This window comes from Achroia grisella, unplaced genomic scaffold (genome assembly GCF_030625045.1).
Source record: "Achroia grisella isolate CSIRO2021 unplaced genomic scaffold, CSIRO_AGI_Agris_v1 utg1061, whole genome shotgun sequence".
NCBI classification, from domain to species: domain Eukaryota; kingdom Metazoa; phylum Arthropoda; class Insecta; order Lepidoptera; family Pyralidae; genus Achroia; species Achroia grisella.
In genome coordinates, this window is record NW_026712565.1 from 192,689 (window position 1) to 207,050 (window position 14,362).

The 14,362-nt window shown below is 33.4% G+C and overlaps 3 protein-coding genes across 3 annotated transcripts in view; 2 read left to right on the forward strand and 1 right to left on the reverse strand.

Moving 5' to 3' along the window:
* Positions 1–917: 917 nt before the first annotated feature.
* LOC131852332 (26S proteasome non-ATPase regulatory subunit 11) lies at positions 918–2,729 on the reverse strand. Its single transcript, XM_059203032.1, has one exon. The coding sequence runs from the start codon at positions 2,575–2,577 to the stop codon at positions 1,312–1,314; it is 1,266 nt and encodes a 421-aa protein (XP_059059015.1). The 5' UTR covers positions 2,578–2,729; the 3' UTR covers positions 918–1,311.
* A 749-nt stretch (positions 2,730–3,478) lies between these two features.
* On the forward strand, positions 3,479–5,597 carry LOC131852858 (uncharacterized). The gene has a single exon (XM_059203631.1). The coding sequence runs from the start codon at positions 3,532–3,534 to the stop codon at positions 5,452–5,454; it is 1,923 nt and encodes a 640-aa protein (XP_059059614.1). The 5' UTR covers positions 3,479–3,531; the 3' UTR covers positions 5,455–5,597.
* A 541-nt stretch (positions 5,598–6,138) lies between these two features.
* LOC131851749 (WAS/WASL-interacting protein family member 1) overlaps positions 6,139–14,362 on the forward strand; it is a 38,973-nt gene continuing 30,749 nt past the window's right edge. The window contains 2 exon segments of the mRNA XM_059202332.1: positions 6,139–6,944; positions 10,169–10,518. Of these exon segments, the coding sequence (XP_059058315.1) occupies positions 6,608–6,944; positions 10,169–10,518 (687 nt within the window). The 5' untranslated portion in view covers positions 6,139–6,607.

A 14,362-nucleotide genomic window follows, 5' to 3' on the forward strand; every position in this document is an offset into this window, starting at 1 on the left:
CGTACATTCATATGTGACACCTATACGTGCCTATACTTATAATTGAGGGTCTTTATTTCTAGTTAGAGATACTGTGAATCTACTCATGTTACTACCTCTAGTCGTTGCTTACACCATAAATGGATAAAAAGGCCACCGAAGTTCTAAAACAGGATTGTTCAATGCAAACACCTGTCGGCAGATATTTTTATCATTACACTAGCTGTTATCCACGACTTCGTCGGCGTGGATTTTTTTTTACTATTAAAATAAACAATTTCTATGAACAAAGTAACTTAGGCTAAGCTACTTCTTATAATATTAGCTATCTGCGAGTAAAAGTACCGTCAATATTGGAGCACCGGTGGCTCTAACAGACGGACAGGCAGTTAAAATTTTAATAAATTATTTCTTTTATTCTATCCATTTATCCCTATACTTGATAATATTTATATATGTTATTACACCAAACTTAATTGATTATGGGTTAAGGTTGAAGTACCGGTTAAAGCTACTGATAAAGTACTATGATTTGTATTGGATACATCTAATCACATTATTGAATAAGTCTAAATATGAAGGATATATGTTAATATTGAATATGATCTTTGCACAGAATTTCATACGAATCTGTCCAACCATCTAAAGTGTAGTTTAGTGATACTTCATTTTTATGTACTTTGAGATAAGTGGAATAGTGGGATTTTATTTAACACTACAAATAGTAGTACTACTAGTAATAGTAAGTACTATTAATTGTTAGTGTACTGAATCTGTACATATATCACAGCTTTATAATTAAGTACAGTTGCTCAACAAATTATACATTTAGTACAGAATGTATGTCTGTGAATCAGCATTGCTTGCCAACAACTAAAATAACATGACTTGCTAAATCAGTGTGTGGGTGTAAAGTGAACAACAACAAACATTTGGAGAACACCTTTTATTTTTCTCAATAAAACAGAATATTATAATTTTTCACTAGCTTAATATAAAAAGGGACAAGTATATAAAATGAAAGTTGAGGATTAGAATCATTAATTTCAAACTATTGAATATTTTTACAATAAAATAAGGTAGCTTTAGTATTATATATGATATCCGCCCATGGAATTGTGGTGTAACAGCAATTCCCCGATTTCTACAACACTTTTTACTTTTTTTTTGTGATATTTTCCATGTTACTATATAGCTTAAAACATTGTGGTACAAATGAAGGTTTGCATTCATTGAAAAAATAGTTTCATTTACAACCATTTGAACAGAAAATTTATGGTTATCTTGATATACATTAGTATTTTTAATGCTACAACAAATTTACAAATAGCTCTATGAAAGTTTCTTGGCTTTCTGGTAAAGAGTATCAACAACCTTGCTCATATGATGGATGGTCTCCAGGACAGTCTCATAAGTTTTCTCAAGGGGGGACTCGTCGAACACAATAAGGACACCTTCTCCTTGATCCAGGATGCCATTCAGTTTCTTGTCCAAAATCATTTGTGAGAGTTTCTTTTCCACTTGTACAACAGGGAGGCGGATGGAGCGAGCCACATGGTCTACTTGTACTCTCATATAGGGTTCAACAATACGACATAAGTTCTGTTCCAACATTGTGTCATACAGAGCTCCAAGGTGAGCTCGAACAACTGCATCCTCTTCTAATTCTCGTTTGTACGTTTTTAACGCAGCTTGGAAGTCGGCAAGTGATCTCTTGTGAGAGGCAGTTGCTACAGCCCGCATTGCTTCCAGTTCCTTGCCCGCATACTTGAGTGCTGCCTTACTGCCACATATTGTGGAAACTTCTTCTGCCTGACTTAACATAATCTTTGACAGTAACATGTATTTCAATGCTGTTAATGCTTTAGGACTATCAGCTCCATCGTAACCTTCAAATGCTTCATAGAAGTATGAGTAAGCAGTTTTAAAATCGCGCTCATCTGCTGCGTGAAGAATACCTGATTGCAGATCAAGTGCTGCCTGCATTTTAGGAGGACAGTAGATTGCATTTGCTGTGGTTCTAGCGGACGTCAATGAGGCACGGGCTTTAGGCAAATTGCTAAGTGCATGATAAGTTTTACTCTCTAAAAGGAGGACTTCCACTAATAAATTTTTGTCATCTAACTTTTTCAGCTCTCTGAGTAGTGCTGTGGCCAAGTCTAAGGCTTCTATGTACATACCTGTGTCGAAGTAGAGGGCGATCAATCTCGCCTCCAAAGACTGTCGGAGGAATGTGCGACGTTCTTCCTTCGCCCATTCTATGCACTCTTTACACAGCTGAACCTCGATACCGATACCAGCTTCCAAGTCGAGGAAGAAGTCGACCAAAGAACGAACCAATTTGGCAGCTTTCGCTTTGCTTATCAGGCTCAAGAAAGGTCTTGTTGCTTTAATTAGTTCTGCCAATTCCTTAGCTTTGCCTTCTTTCTTATATTTTTCACCGAGATTTAGAATGCCTTGCTCCTTAGCTCTTATGTTTTCTTCGTCATCTTCGGGCACCTCGCCAGTGCTAACCATTTTGTCAGTCATGCGGACGTCTTCCTCTCTGTTCGTTGACGACGACACTCGTGATCTTTCGAATAACATAGCTCCGGCCATGTTGTGTATATTTATATGCTTATACTATAAAAACGTATTGAATAAAAAGCAAAAGCACACTAAATTGTTAAAATTTTTCTTTGTAATTCTGTATAATCGCAAAGTCATCGACGACCCCTTTAGAAACAAATCGTAGACGCGAACCGAGTTGCCAGTTGTAAAATTTCTTATACTACCAATTTGATTTTGAAACCAAGATGGAGTAAATTGCAATGACCTTTTTTTCTATTGATTATTGTATTGAACAAGTAAACATTAGGCTTCATCTACATTAATACTCAAAATTTAACAAGATTGTATTTATAACAATATTTTTTAGTTTATGTTTCCCAAAAAAATATAACAATTTAATATAAAGTATAAAATAAACTACATATATTAAACTATATGTCTATTAACATAAAATTAGACCTGTCTGTTTTATATTAGTGTGAATTTAAAACTATCATCTTTTTATTAAATGTATGTATAATACTTATATCAAAAAAATTCGTCTGTCCATTTTGTCTGAAATAGTTGATCTTGTTCTTTTTTAATCGCAACTATGTTATATACCTTTATATACAAAATGTTTGACGCCAATAAGTAAAAAACCAGATAGATAAATTATTCTAACTTTACATAATGACGAGGCAACTACAATTACAATTATTGTTCTAACCAGCACTATTTAAGCAGTACATAGTAGTATATAATATTGTATAATTAAATATAAGAATTTATAGCTACGTATAGTATATTTTATACGAAGTAATATAACCACTGTATATAATATGAAATAAAATCTTAGCAAGGTTAAGAAGATGAGATATTTAAAGTTATAACTAGATATACAATCTCCTTTGTGTATTTGACTGTCATTGTGTTCAATTTAACGTCATAGATGTATCAAGAACAAAAGTAAAATCAAGTTATTGATAGTAATTACTTTCTAAGTACTCAATATACATATAAATGGAGAAAAAAGATATGGAGGAAGAGGATACAGCATTTTTGTTTGATATATCTAAAGAAATAAAACACATATATGAAACACCAGTAATTTTTTTAACCAAAAAAGATTATTTTGAGAATCTGTTTCATGCAATGTGTACTATACGTTCTGCTCTTCAAACTGATTCTAAGAATCGTATTATTGATGTAATTGTAGATTACCATTTACAATGGTTACACGCTGTTAATGAAATAGAGAATTTCAAAAAGCGTATAAATGATTTGCCTAAAGAAGAAATGTACCAATGTATTAGTTACACTATAGATGCTATGTCGCATCGATTAAAATACTATCAAAAGTATATGGATATGAACCGACCAATGCTTTCTAATTTGGATCAAGCTAATGTAATAGCCGATTTAGAAATAGTCGAAGATATGCACAAAGAAGTTACAGTTTATTTATTAGAAAAATTAAAATGTTTTAGAAACTATGACAGTAATAACGACTTTATATTAAAAGTAAAAGAGGCTGTTGATGAACTTTTAAATTGGTTAGATAAAATTAACGATGAGGTGTCTATTCAGTTAACTAGATATATAAATATGAATGTGCCCCATTTGACTGGTGATTTAACAAAGACATTACGACAAATTGTTGACGAGCTTAAGAGTTCAGATACGCCATCGGGTCATAAAATGTTGGAAGATCTTAAAAGAAAAGGTAGAGAGTTGGAAACAATGATACGTTCAACAGCAGGCCACAGTCTTGAAATAAGCAAAGTCGTTGAAAAGATCAACGTATTAGAAGAGCGTATAAAGCGCCTAGAAGGTGAAACTACTTCAGCTGCGGTTATGGCTTTGAAACATAAGAAAGAGTATTTGGAGAAGCGACTTAATTCTTTGGAAAATTTGAAAACAAGTCTAAAAAGTATTCATAATTTGGCTGATCTTAGGTTAGATGTTTCTGAACAAGATCTGTGCGCATGTGAAGATTATTATCAGCTGAGAATATTTAATCATTTTCTTCCACCGGAGGATCGAGAACGTTTAGTTACAGAACTATGTTATTTGTGGGATTTAGCTGTATTTGGAGATCGCAGTCATAAATCCATAATTTCTATACTGAGTGCCGCTGATATAAAAGAAGAGTACACTGATGATTTAGGTACTTTTTATATTGATGAACATAGCAGAAAAATATACAGAATTCCTGATGACAGTACCCTTTATCAGCCAAATGAACACAATGAACTAGTTCCCATATCAGACGATAGTGAGCATATTTATTTTTATGATGAATGTGGTCGCTATTTTGTCGATGCGAAAAATAGGCAACGAGTTTATAAAGCTCATGCTACTGCTAGCGAATATATGATGGATTCTTCTGGAATTCTTTTAAAAATAAAAGAAGAAAGGGATGGTGTTGTTTACCACTATGATAACTGTGGGCGTTACTATGTAAACAAGGAAGGTAAAAATATTTATCGAGAGGAAAATGCTTTAAGTGAATATGAAAATGACGGTCTTGGTAATCTTGTTCGTATTAGAAGTCATTTAGATATATTTCAACAGTGCCCAGACGATGTTCACGTAACTGAAGATTTTAAGTACTTAAAACAAACTGTCGGAACTGCTTTACGTGAATGTATTGCTGATGTTATTATTCACAATCCTGCAGATCCTATTAAATATTTGTCTCTCCGATTGATGAAATTTAGAGAAAATATGGAACTAAGAGAAAAGAGGTCAAGGGAGAAAGAACAATTAAATATTGAAAGAGAAATTAAATCTGCTGAAGAGCGTGCAGCTGTTGAGAGGGCTGCATTGGAAGCTGCTTTATTGGCTCAAGGTGGTAGTGAAACTAGTTATGACTCTAATTTATTGAAGTACACTTCATTGCATCAAGACGATGCAATGTCACTAGGAGCGAGTTCAAAATAGTGATTGAACCCTTGCTAAAATAATATTCTCGTTATTGCTCATTCATACAGTTTTCAGAAAAATTTGCTTAAGGATAGCATTTTTGTTCTACAAATTATCTAGTACTGTAGTTCACATCTTTAAATAGTTACCTATGTAGTATTATGGACTTTTCGTTTATTAAATATTGTTAGTATTTTTAGTACTTTATTATTTATAATATTCAATTGAAAAGCCTATCTATCTGTTTATGTGGAAGGTTTCATCTTCATCACATGTATGAAACAGTGTTCCATTATGATAGTCACAGATTTTGTTACTACAGAAGCAAATTTACACTAAAAAGAGATATTTTAACATTTTGCTTAGATTATGTAAAAAAATTATCTAATTTCAACTTTAACGGATTTTTTGCAATTACGTACCAACCGTTTCGTGATTGCAATTGTAAACCTTATTGTTCAGCTCGCATGTGTGACTATTAAATGGTTAATTGAAAATTAAAAACCCAACTATTTTAATTCGCTACAATTGAGAATTGGTAATAACATAATTACATAAAAAGTAAACCTGTGCCATCTTTGTGTAAACTACTATTTGTAATGACTACTATTTTTCGACCTTTTTTTCTATGGCTAGACCATTGATAATATATCTGTGGTATTTGACAGCTGGGTGATCTGACAGACGGCCATATTTGTATAATTTGACTTGACGACTGATGATACGAGTCGAGTTTTTGTCGATGACTGGAATTCAGTTGTTGATCTCCTAAGTTATATTTTATAATTAGAATTTTGTAGTTTCTGAAACCAATAAGTTTGCCAACAATAAAATCAGTTCCTTATACTTTTATTGTTTGATGCAAATAGGCAAAAGCTATAAGTGATTCCGAAAACAGTACTGGTGCCTACGTACTTCCTACAATGATTAATCTTTTGGGGCAAGGTTCTTCAGTGTTTTATGTAAATTAGTAGGGTACTGTGACGTATCAACCACCGTATGTTGTCATCACGTGCCAGTGTAAACGCGAAGGCTCGCAGTGAAGGTTTGCTGGGTCGTAGTTCGCATACATAAGTCGTTGGCGTTTCGACGTAAATAATAATCGAGTTCCTTTACGCTTGCGTCTAATGGCCTTTTATATTAGTGAAACTTGGTGATAATTTGTGAAGAAATGGCTCCTAAGCCTCCGCCGCCGCCAGGGCCGCCTCCACCACCTGGACCACCACCTCCTTCATTTGGAGGTGGTTCTAAAGGGGGTTCTGCTGATAATAGAGGTGCCTTGCTAAGTTCCATTAGACAGGGTACAAAGTTGAAAAAAACTGTAACAGTGGACAAAAGTGGACCTTATATACAAGGAAAAGCTTCCAGTGTATCTAGCAGTGGGCCTGCAGTGGGAAATGGTGTCCGTAGTACAGCCATACAGAATGGTGGAGGATCGGCCCCACCAGGGCTGGGAGGTCTCTTTGCTGGTGGTATGCCTAAGTTAAGGCCTACAGGAAAGTTGGCTGGTAAGTTATTTCAGATGTTTTTCATTTCAAAAAATGAGGACTGAATTAATTTGTATTTACAGTCAAATGTATGACGAGTATTGCAGTCTATTCTTTGATATTCATAGTATTATTCATATTTGCAAGAAATGAATACTATTTACCACCAGGTTAATGTCTATACAATATAAGACACAGTTTATCATTTAGATTTTAGCGAGCTTAGTATTATAATTATTATAATAATCTTTATTTACTACTCACAAGTTACACATACGTAAATAATGTTTAAACTTTCACATTATACCTTGTGAGTCTGGAGTCTAAACTAGGTCTATAATAGGAGGCTTATATTTTCATATAAGTATTATATCATCAGGAAGTGTCAAAAGTACTACAAATATATCTATACTTATTTAGTATTGAAAAGACATATTATTTGTTACAATATTAATAATTACAGTGTTTATCTCTAAATATTCATAAATTTATTAATTTCCTTATAAATCACTCATATTTTAAGTCATTTATACTATTCTTATTGTAGTTAAAATATAAAATTATAATTGTATATATGTGGATTTATAATATTAAATTAGTGCAGTGTCCGTTTCTTGTTTGAAGAGTGTAAACACTTTAGTTAATTATTTTAATTGTATTAAGAACTAGATGCACATGTGACTTCATGCGCATGGAATTTAACTTTATTTTTCTAAAATAAATGTAGCCTTATTACATCAGCTACCTGCCAATAAAAGTCTCATCAAAATCGGTCCAGCCATTTCAGACATTAGCCGGCACAAACAGACAGACAGATGAAAATGGTAAAAAATGTTATTTTAGTGTATGTACTGTGTTTATATTCATATGCATGTAGTAAAAAATGATTATTTCAATATTACAAACAGACACTCCAATTTAATATGTATGTATAGAGTACAAGTATTTTTTTCTAATAATTAGTAACTAATTAATTATTAATTAGTAGTAAACATAAGTAGTATGCATAATTGTTATTTAACTGAATAGAACAAGATTTTACAAACTTTTGTGAGCTTCTATCCTTTGCATGTTCATATAAAAGTTCATAGTTAATTTTAATACAATTTCTTGACTATGTTTATGCCAATACTCTTAATTTTATGATATGCTCTTACCCACAACTTTAACTGCTTTTTATAAGTTACAAAAATAGTTTATTTAAGTCCTTAGTATCTTTGCACCAAATATATATAAGATCTGTTTAGTTAAAATGTTAACTTAACAACAACTTTTTTTAGAATATACTACATATTCTGAAAAAGAAATATATGGAGAAATTTTATAATTACTTAAAATTATATAGGTCCAAACATGACATGTTAATTATATTAAGTGAAATTAATTTTTAACAATAAAATAATAAAACCTTTTCCCAAGGTTCATTCTGTAGTTTACAAAAAGTCTCAATACTAGTCTCTGCCTTTTCCCATAGGCCTTCTCCAGCTCTCCATTGAACTCTATTCTAGAGTAGGGGTCTACTCTATACCAAACCCCAACGGTTGATGTTGTCTTTCCAACAATAAAAAAAAAGAACTATATAAATCACAAAGGAAAATATCTAAATGAATATATAATCCTGCAAAAGAAAAAGCATCTTTATTAAAAATTATAATCTGCTATCTGATCGACATAATAACACCACATTATTATCAATACTTACATAAAAAGGGATAATCAAACTTCCATAAAAGAATGTGATATTTTTTTAACTAAATGAATCATGTATGTATTAACCTAAGCAAATAATTCATTTGATGATAAGAATTTTAATACTTTTGATAAGATAAAATTTGTCAGCATTCACTTAGATATACACAAGTCATTTATACTTATTTTCTGATCTGTATGTTATTTCCTTTTTCTATATACATAAATTTGATATTAAAATTGTAACTATAATATCTTATTTTGCATAAAACATATTATATGGCATAGAATTTACAATAAAATAGTTAATATTAAATAAATATATAAACTGGGACAATTACCACAACGCAGTCTAGTCCCATGGCAAGCAGAGTTTGTTTTATGGGTACTAGACAATTGACAAAAATATTTAGATATTCTTTTTGTAAATACATACATAATATACATAGTAAACACCCAGATGAATACAAACAATCATATCATGAATATAAATGTTTGCATCATGCGAGGAATCGAACCCGCGATCATCGGAAGTAAAACGGTGTGCTTGAGCGATAGGATACCGAGGTCGACATTATCTTTCACACAGTCCATCCATCTCTTTTTCGACAGTTCCTTTTAACCACCCACATTCATGTGTAATCGTCGTTAATAGATAATAAAGAAATTTGACATAAACATATTTATGAACCCTGTAGTTGAAAGAAACATTGTAGTTATGAGTATGCATATCAGATCTGATTGTTTTTTTTATATCATATGTCATGTATGTATTTACAACTATTTAAGTAAATCTGGCATTTCTCCAGTACCTCTAGTACGAAGCTTAGTCTATTTTGGGACTAGATAGCACTGTTTGAGTAGTTCAGAGTATTTCTTTTGCGTAAATGGAGTAGCAAACTTACGGTCTACTTGATGTTAACTGGCAACTGTTGCCCAGATACATGAATAGTACCAATTATATCACATTGACATTGGGCTAGGTGGTCTAACGGTTTATCATATCGCTTTACTTCCGAGTTCGAGCCCTCGCACGGTACAAATATTTGTATTCATGAGTATGATTGTTTGTATCGGCCTGGGTGATTTCTATGTATTTACTGTAAGTTTAAAAAAATGTATTTAAGTATATCAATCAGATGTCTAGTACCCATAACACAAGCCCTGCTTAGCTTGGGACTAGAAGGCGCTGTGTTAATTGTTCAGGGACATTATTATTATTATACAACCAGGACATGTCCTATATTGCTATTCCGGACACTTATTTGTCATGCTAAATATCATGAAATTCTAATGCCATATCTTCCCCTTAAACAGAAACACAGCTTACAAATTAAGCTAATTAGCAGCTGAAGTAGATGACAGTACAGACAGTACCTACACTACATAGCTGATTTTTTCCCAAAGACTTCAGCCATATAGTTCTCGTAGCTCAAAGAAACTGATTTTCAATTAATTTGAAAGGAAAAATCACTCTCATGTCAATTAATTAGTAATTTGTGCGATCATTTTGTCAAAGTTTTTAAAACATTCTAAGTTCCTGCTTATCTCCACAGGAACTACACCGAATGGCCAAGTGAAGACTGACGCTCCCCGATACCCACCACCACAACAGTCCCATCAACCACCGAAGTTTTCTCCCGAGAAAACAAGAACACAATTTCCGCCTGCGACTGGCAATGTCAGTTCTTTATCAGCGGCCTTATCAGGAGCTTTAGCAGGACTGAATTCGAGGGAATCTCCTCGAGAGCCGCCACGGGAACCCCCACCTCGGGAGCCTCCATCACGAGACTTCCCGCCACGGGAGCCCCCGCCTGCGAGACCTGTTGTCAGGCGGCAACCTAGTGATAATAGAGCGAGAGGCCCTCCTCCGCAGCCTCCTGTACAGAAGTCACCAATGCCTGCGGTAAGTATTAGTTTATTTAATAAGTACATAAATCATTTTTTTTTAATGATGCTGTTGGCCGCAGCTGACCTTTACCGTTTCAACGCATGAATATCGAGGGCGTAGGTACTCCATACACTTGCCTCATGAATACGACTTGTTTGAGGGCACCGCTTGGGGTTTGAATCTCAACTTAGTTCAATGTAATTTTCATAACTATTTTCTTAATTATTGAATCGTTTAATGGGTATCGTTAAACTCTACCGTTACTGTCCAAGTGCAATTTAAATTAATAATCTTTTATAAACTAATTTATAATGTTCGGTGACACACACCAAACAATATGAAATGTACATACATAGCGCCTGATATATTTATTAAATTATAATTATATGAGTGTTAATCTTTGTGGTTAATATAACAGTTCTTTGTATATTGTTCCTGCTGTCGATATTAAATTGGTCATAAAAATCAATTGTACTTATCTGCTTAATGTACTTAAATGTATTAAGACAGTACTCTGCACCAATATTTAGCTGTAATCGACAATGACAGTATAGAAACGAAAAAGCTTTATTATATTGTGTGGTGACCGAGTATATAATAGATAAGAATAAGAATCATTTATTGCTGACAAATGTATTACAATAGAATTACAATACAATTAGAAAATATATTGAAAGGCTACATAAATAAAGGCGGGGAAACCCGTTTCAGTGCCTGCTGTCAGGATCCTGTACAGCTCTGGTTTTCAACCGGTCCGTTTTATTTCAAATTGAACATAAGGGGCCGTTTAAGTATTACGTAAGCAGATTTGCAATTATTTAATCCCCCATCCCCTTGTCAGCAAAAGTAAGCAAAGCTCTTACCCGCTCCCCCCATGCTTACGTAAACATTTTTCAATTAATGTATTGTGTTTTTAGCAAAGACAACGTGAGGGTTGCCACTTGTGTAAAAAAATAAATAACTACCGATGACGTAATCTCCATCTAGACTCCCCTACTCGCTATGTCATCGAAAATAAGCGAAGTAGAGACCCCAAAGTGCTTACGTAATACTTGAACGGTCCCTAATAAAAAAAAATAAAAAACTAGGTTATCACAACACAAATTAGATAGTTTACTTGATTATTGTTTCTAATATGTCTCACAATATATATAAAATACAAATATTAAAATAGTGATTTATTAGCTGCTCCATCCAACTTCGTGTCACATTTTTCTCGTTTTTGCAAAAATTTTTCATTGCAGCTCTGCTCCTATTTGTCGTAGCGTGATGTTATATAGTCTATAACCTTCCTCGATAAATAGGATATCCAACACTAAAAGATTTTTCAAAATCGGATAGCAGTACATGAGATATGGATGTTCGGTATATATATATATAATATCAGTTCAGCACGTCATTTGTGGTCATCGTTTGCGTAACTAATTATCCAGTTATTATTATTGTCGCCATTAAATTATTAAAAATACCCATACAATTTACAATCAGTTTCTATGCGAATAATTATAATAGAAGAAATTTAATAGAAATAATCTTTATACAAATTATTTATATTTAACCACATTTGAATAGCTTTTTATCACGCTTTTTAATGACGGCCCCCGTCGTTGAACGGTTTACCACACAGCTTTATTTTCGATGATCGCGGGTTCGATTCTTCCTACGGGACATGTATACATATACAAAAAAAATATCTAAGTATATCTATAAGTTGTCTAGTACCCAACACAAACTCTGCTCAGTTTGGGACTAGATGGCGGTGTGTGAATTGGTTAGTGATATTATTATTATTTTTAAACCACACATTCGGAAAGCAGTCTTAGTAAATCAGCCTCAGTTTTACGCAGAAACTACTGAACGAATTGAAAACTTGATAAAACTTTGTAGTAATATAGGTTATACATGAGAATAAAACATAGGCTACGAATTTTATGCGGAAGAAAACGCAGGCACAGCTTTTTTTTTTTAAATGATAATGGATGGTGCACCCGCCTGCGCTAACGGTTGACGCTGGCGGGGCACCAGTGGAGGATGATAAGATGAACATGAAGTCAGATCAGTTAGCCCAACGTGACAAATTCACCGGGAATGTATCTCGATGTTTTCCAGGGGGAACCGCGTGGAGGTCGATCTGACATGGTACATTGCTAGCAATGGGATCATCAGTCCACATTACTAACAATCACCTTCCCCCCAGGCACAGCTATTATAATATACAGGATGTCACGCCGTTATACCCTGTAATTTATTATTTATATTTCGTTTCCTGATTTATCATCATTAATTCAGGTCTACTCTTAGGCAGAATATAGAGGAAAATACTGTTAAATTCACTTAGCGGATGGTAAGTGAATTTAACAGTATTTTCCTATATATTTTTTATACCTCTATTCATCAATAAAGACTGGTGGATTAAATTGGCACAGATTAAAAATCTCTATGGTTCATATATAACACAGATACAAAATACCTCTTCCCACACGTCGATTAAGTGTAAAAATAACCTTAGCGGGGTTGTTTGTTATGGCCACGTGCATGCACGTCGTAAATCTGTACAGCCCGTGGGTGCTTCGCTTTAGGTGGTATATTTATATTAGGCACCTATTATACGACACGTAAACCATAGATTCAGATGCCACAATTGCATATGAAATGCGGTTGTTCCAAGTTTTTTATATCAACTGCGTCAAATTTCCACCGTTTTTTTTTATTATAGGTACCATAGATAACTATACTGCGAAATTCGTCCACAATTCATTTAAATTTTGTGTTCAAATGTCTTTAGGCTTCTGTTGTTTTGTATTTTATAGATTTCGGGTTCGATTTCTCGCACGTTACAAACATTTTGTATTCATGAGTATGGTTGTTTGTGTCGGTCTGGGTGTTTTGTATGTATTTACGAAAAAAAATATATATCTATGTATTTGTATCAGTTATCTAGTACTCATAACACAAACTTTAGCTAGCTTAACTTGGGTCTAGATGGCGCTGTGTGTATTATAGATTATTTTACCCGATGTAGACTGTAAAAGGTATCAGCCAAGCTACATCGGTTTCACCTGCCAAGCAGGTGCTTTGCTTTTTTTGACTTTCTTTGCTAACCTGTGTTTTGGTTATTAGAGCTGAAATAGGTTAGACTGTGAGGTACCCATGTACATGGCCTCCTGTTACAAGTAACCCCCCCCCCCCCTTCCCTTCTTAAATGCTAATAATTTGATCTGTAAATACTATTTAGTACTAATAGAAATGGATGATTGTGTAGTGGGCACCTTACACTCACGTTGGTTTCTCTAATCTCTATTCTTAGATTTCGTCATAAACTCTAACGTGCATAATTTTAAGGTCAAAATGTCTTAATTAATTATTTCATTACATTCTTCTAATGTTTGAAGAATCTTGTCGGATTTTATTTATGCGTATATTCATAATATGGTATGCATATTAATGAAGTTTATTATGAATGGAATATTTGGTGTGTGTCGTTTGTTGTATCATTAATGATTTAGGGAAAATCTTTACAGATTGTTGTAAACATATTAATAGTAATTTGTTGTATGTATTTTAATTTGCGTATTGTACGAACTCGCGTGGCTACATCTTTCATACATGTTTATTTCGCGAAATAACTTACTTTTCAAGCTGTGTTCTAGGGCCGAAGGACGATATATCTCACATCTAGTTTATAGTCATTTATTCATAATACAGTCGTGTTTGAACATAAATAAGTAAGTTTAATCAAACGTTTTAAATTAAAAAATCAACTCTAAAATTTGAACGTTAAAGTATAATACTGTATAAATTTGCATATGCATTTAGAGGATAGCTGTTAATTTAAAATTACATACAGACACTTCAATTT

Bases quoted from the DNA above. Each gene is read 5' to 3' on its own strand.
- LOC131852332 (XM_059203032.1), bottom strand. From the start codon at position 2,577: ATGGCCGGAGCTATGTTATTCGAAAGATCACGAGTGTCGTCGTCAACG.
- LOC131852858 (XM_059203631.1), top strand. From the start codon at position 3,532: ATGGAGAAAAAAGATATGGAGGAAGAGGATACAGCATTTTTGTTTGAT.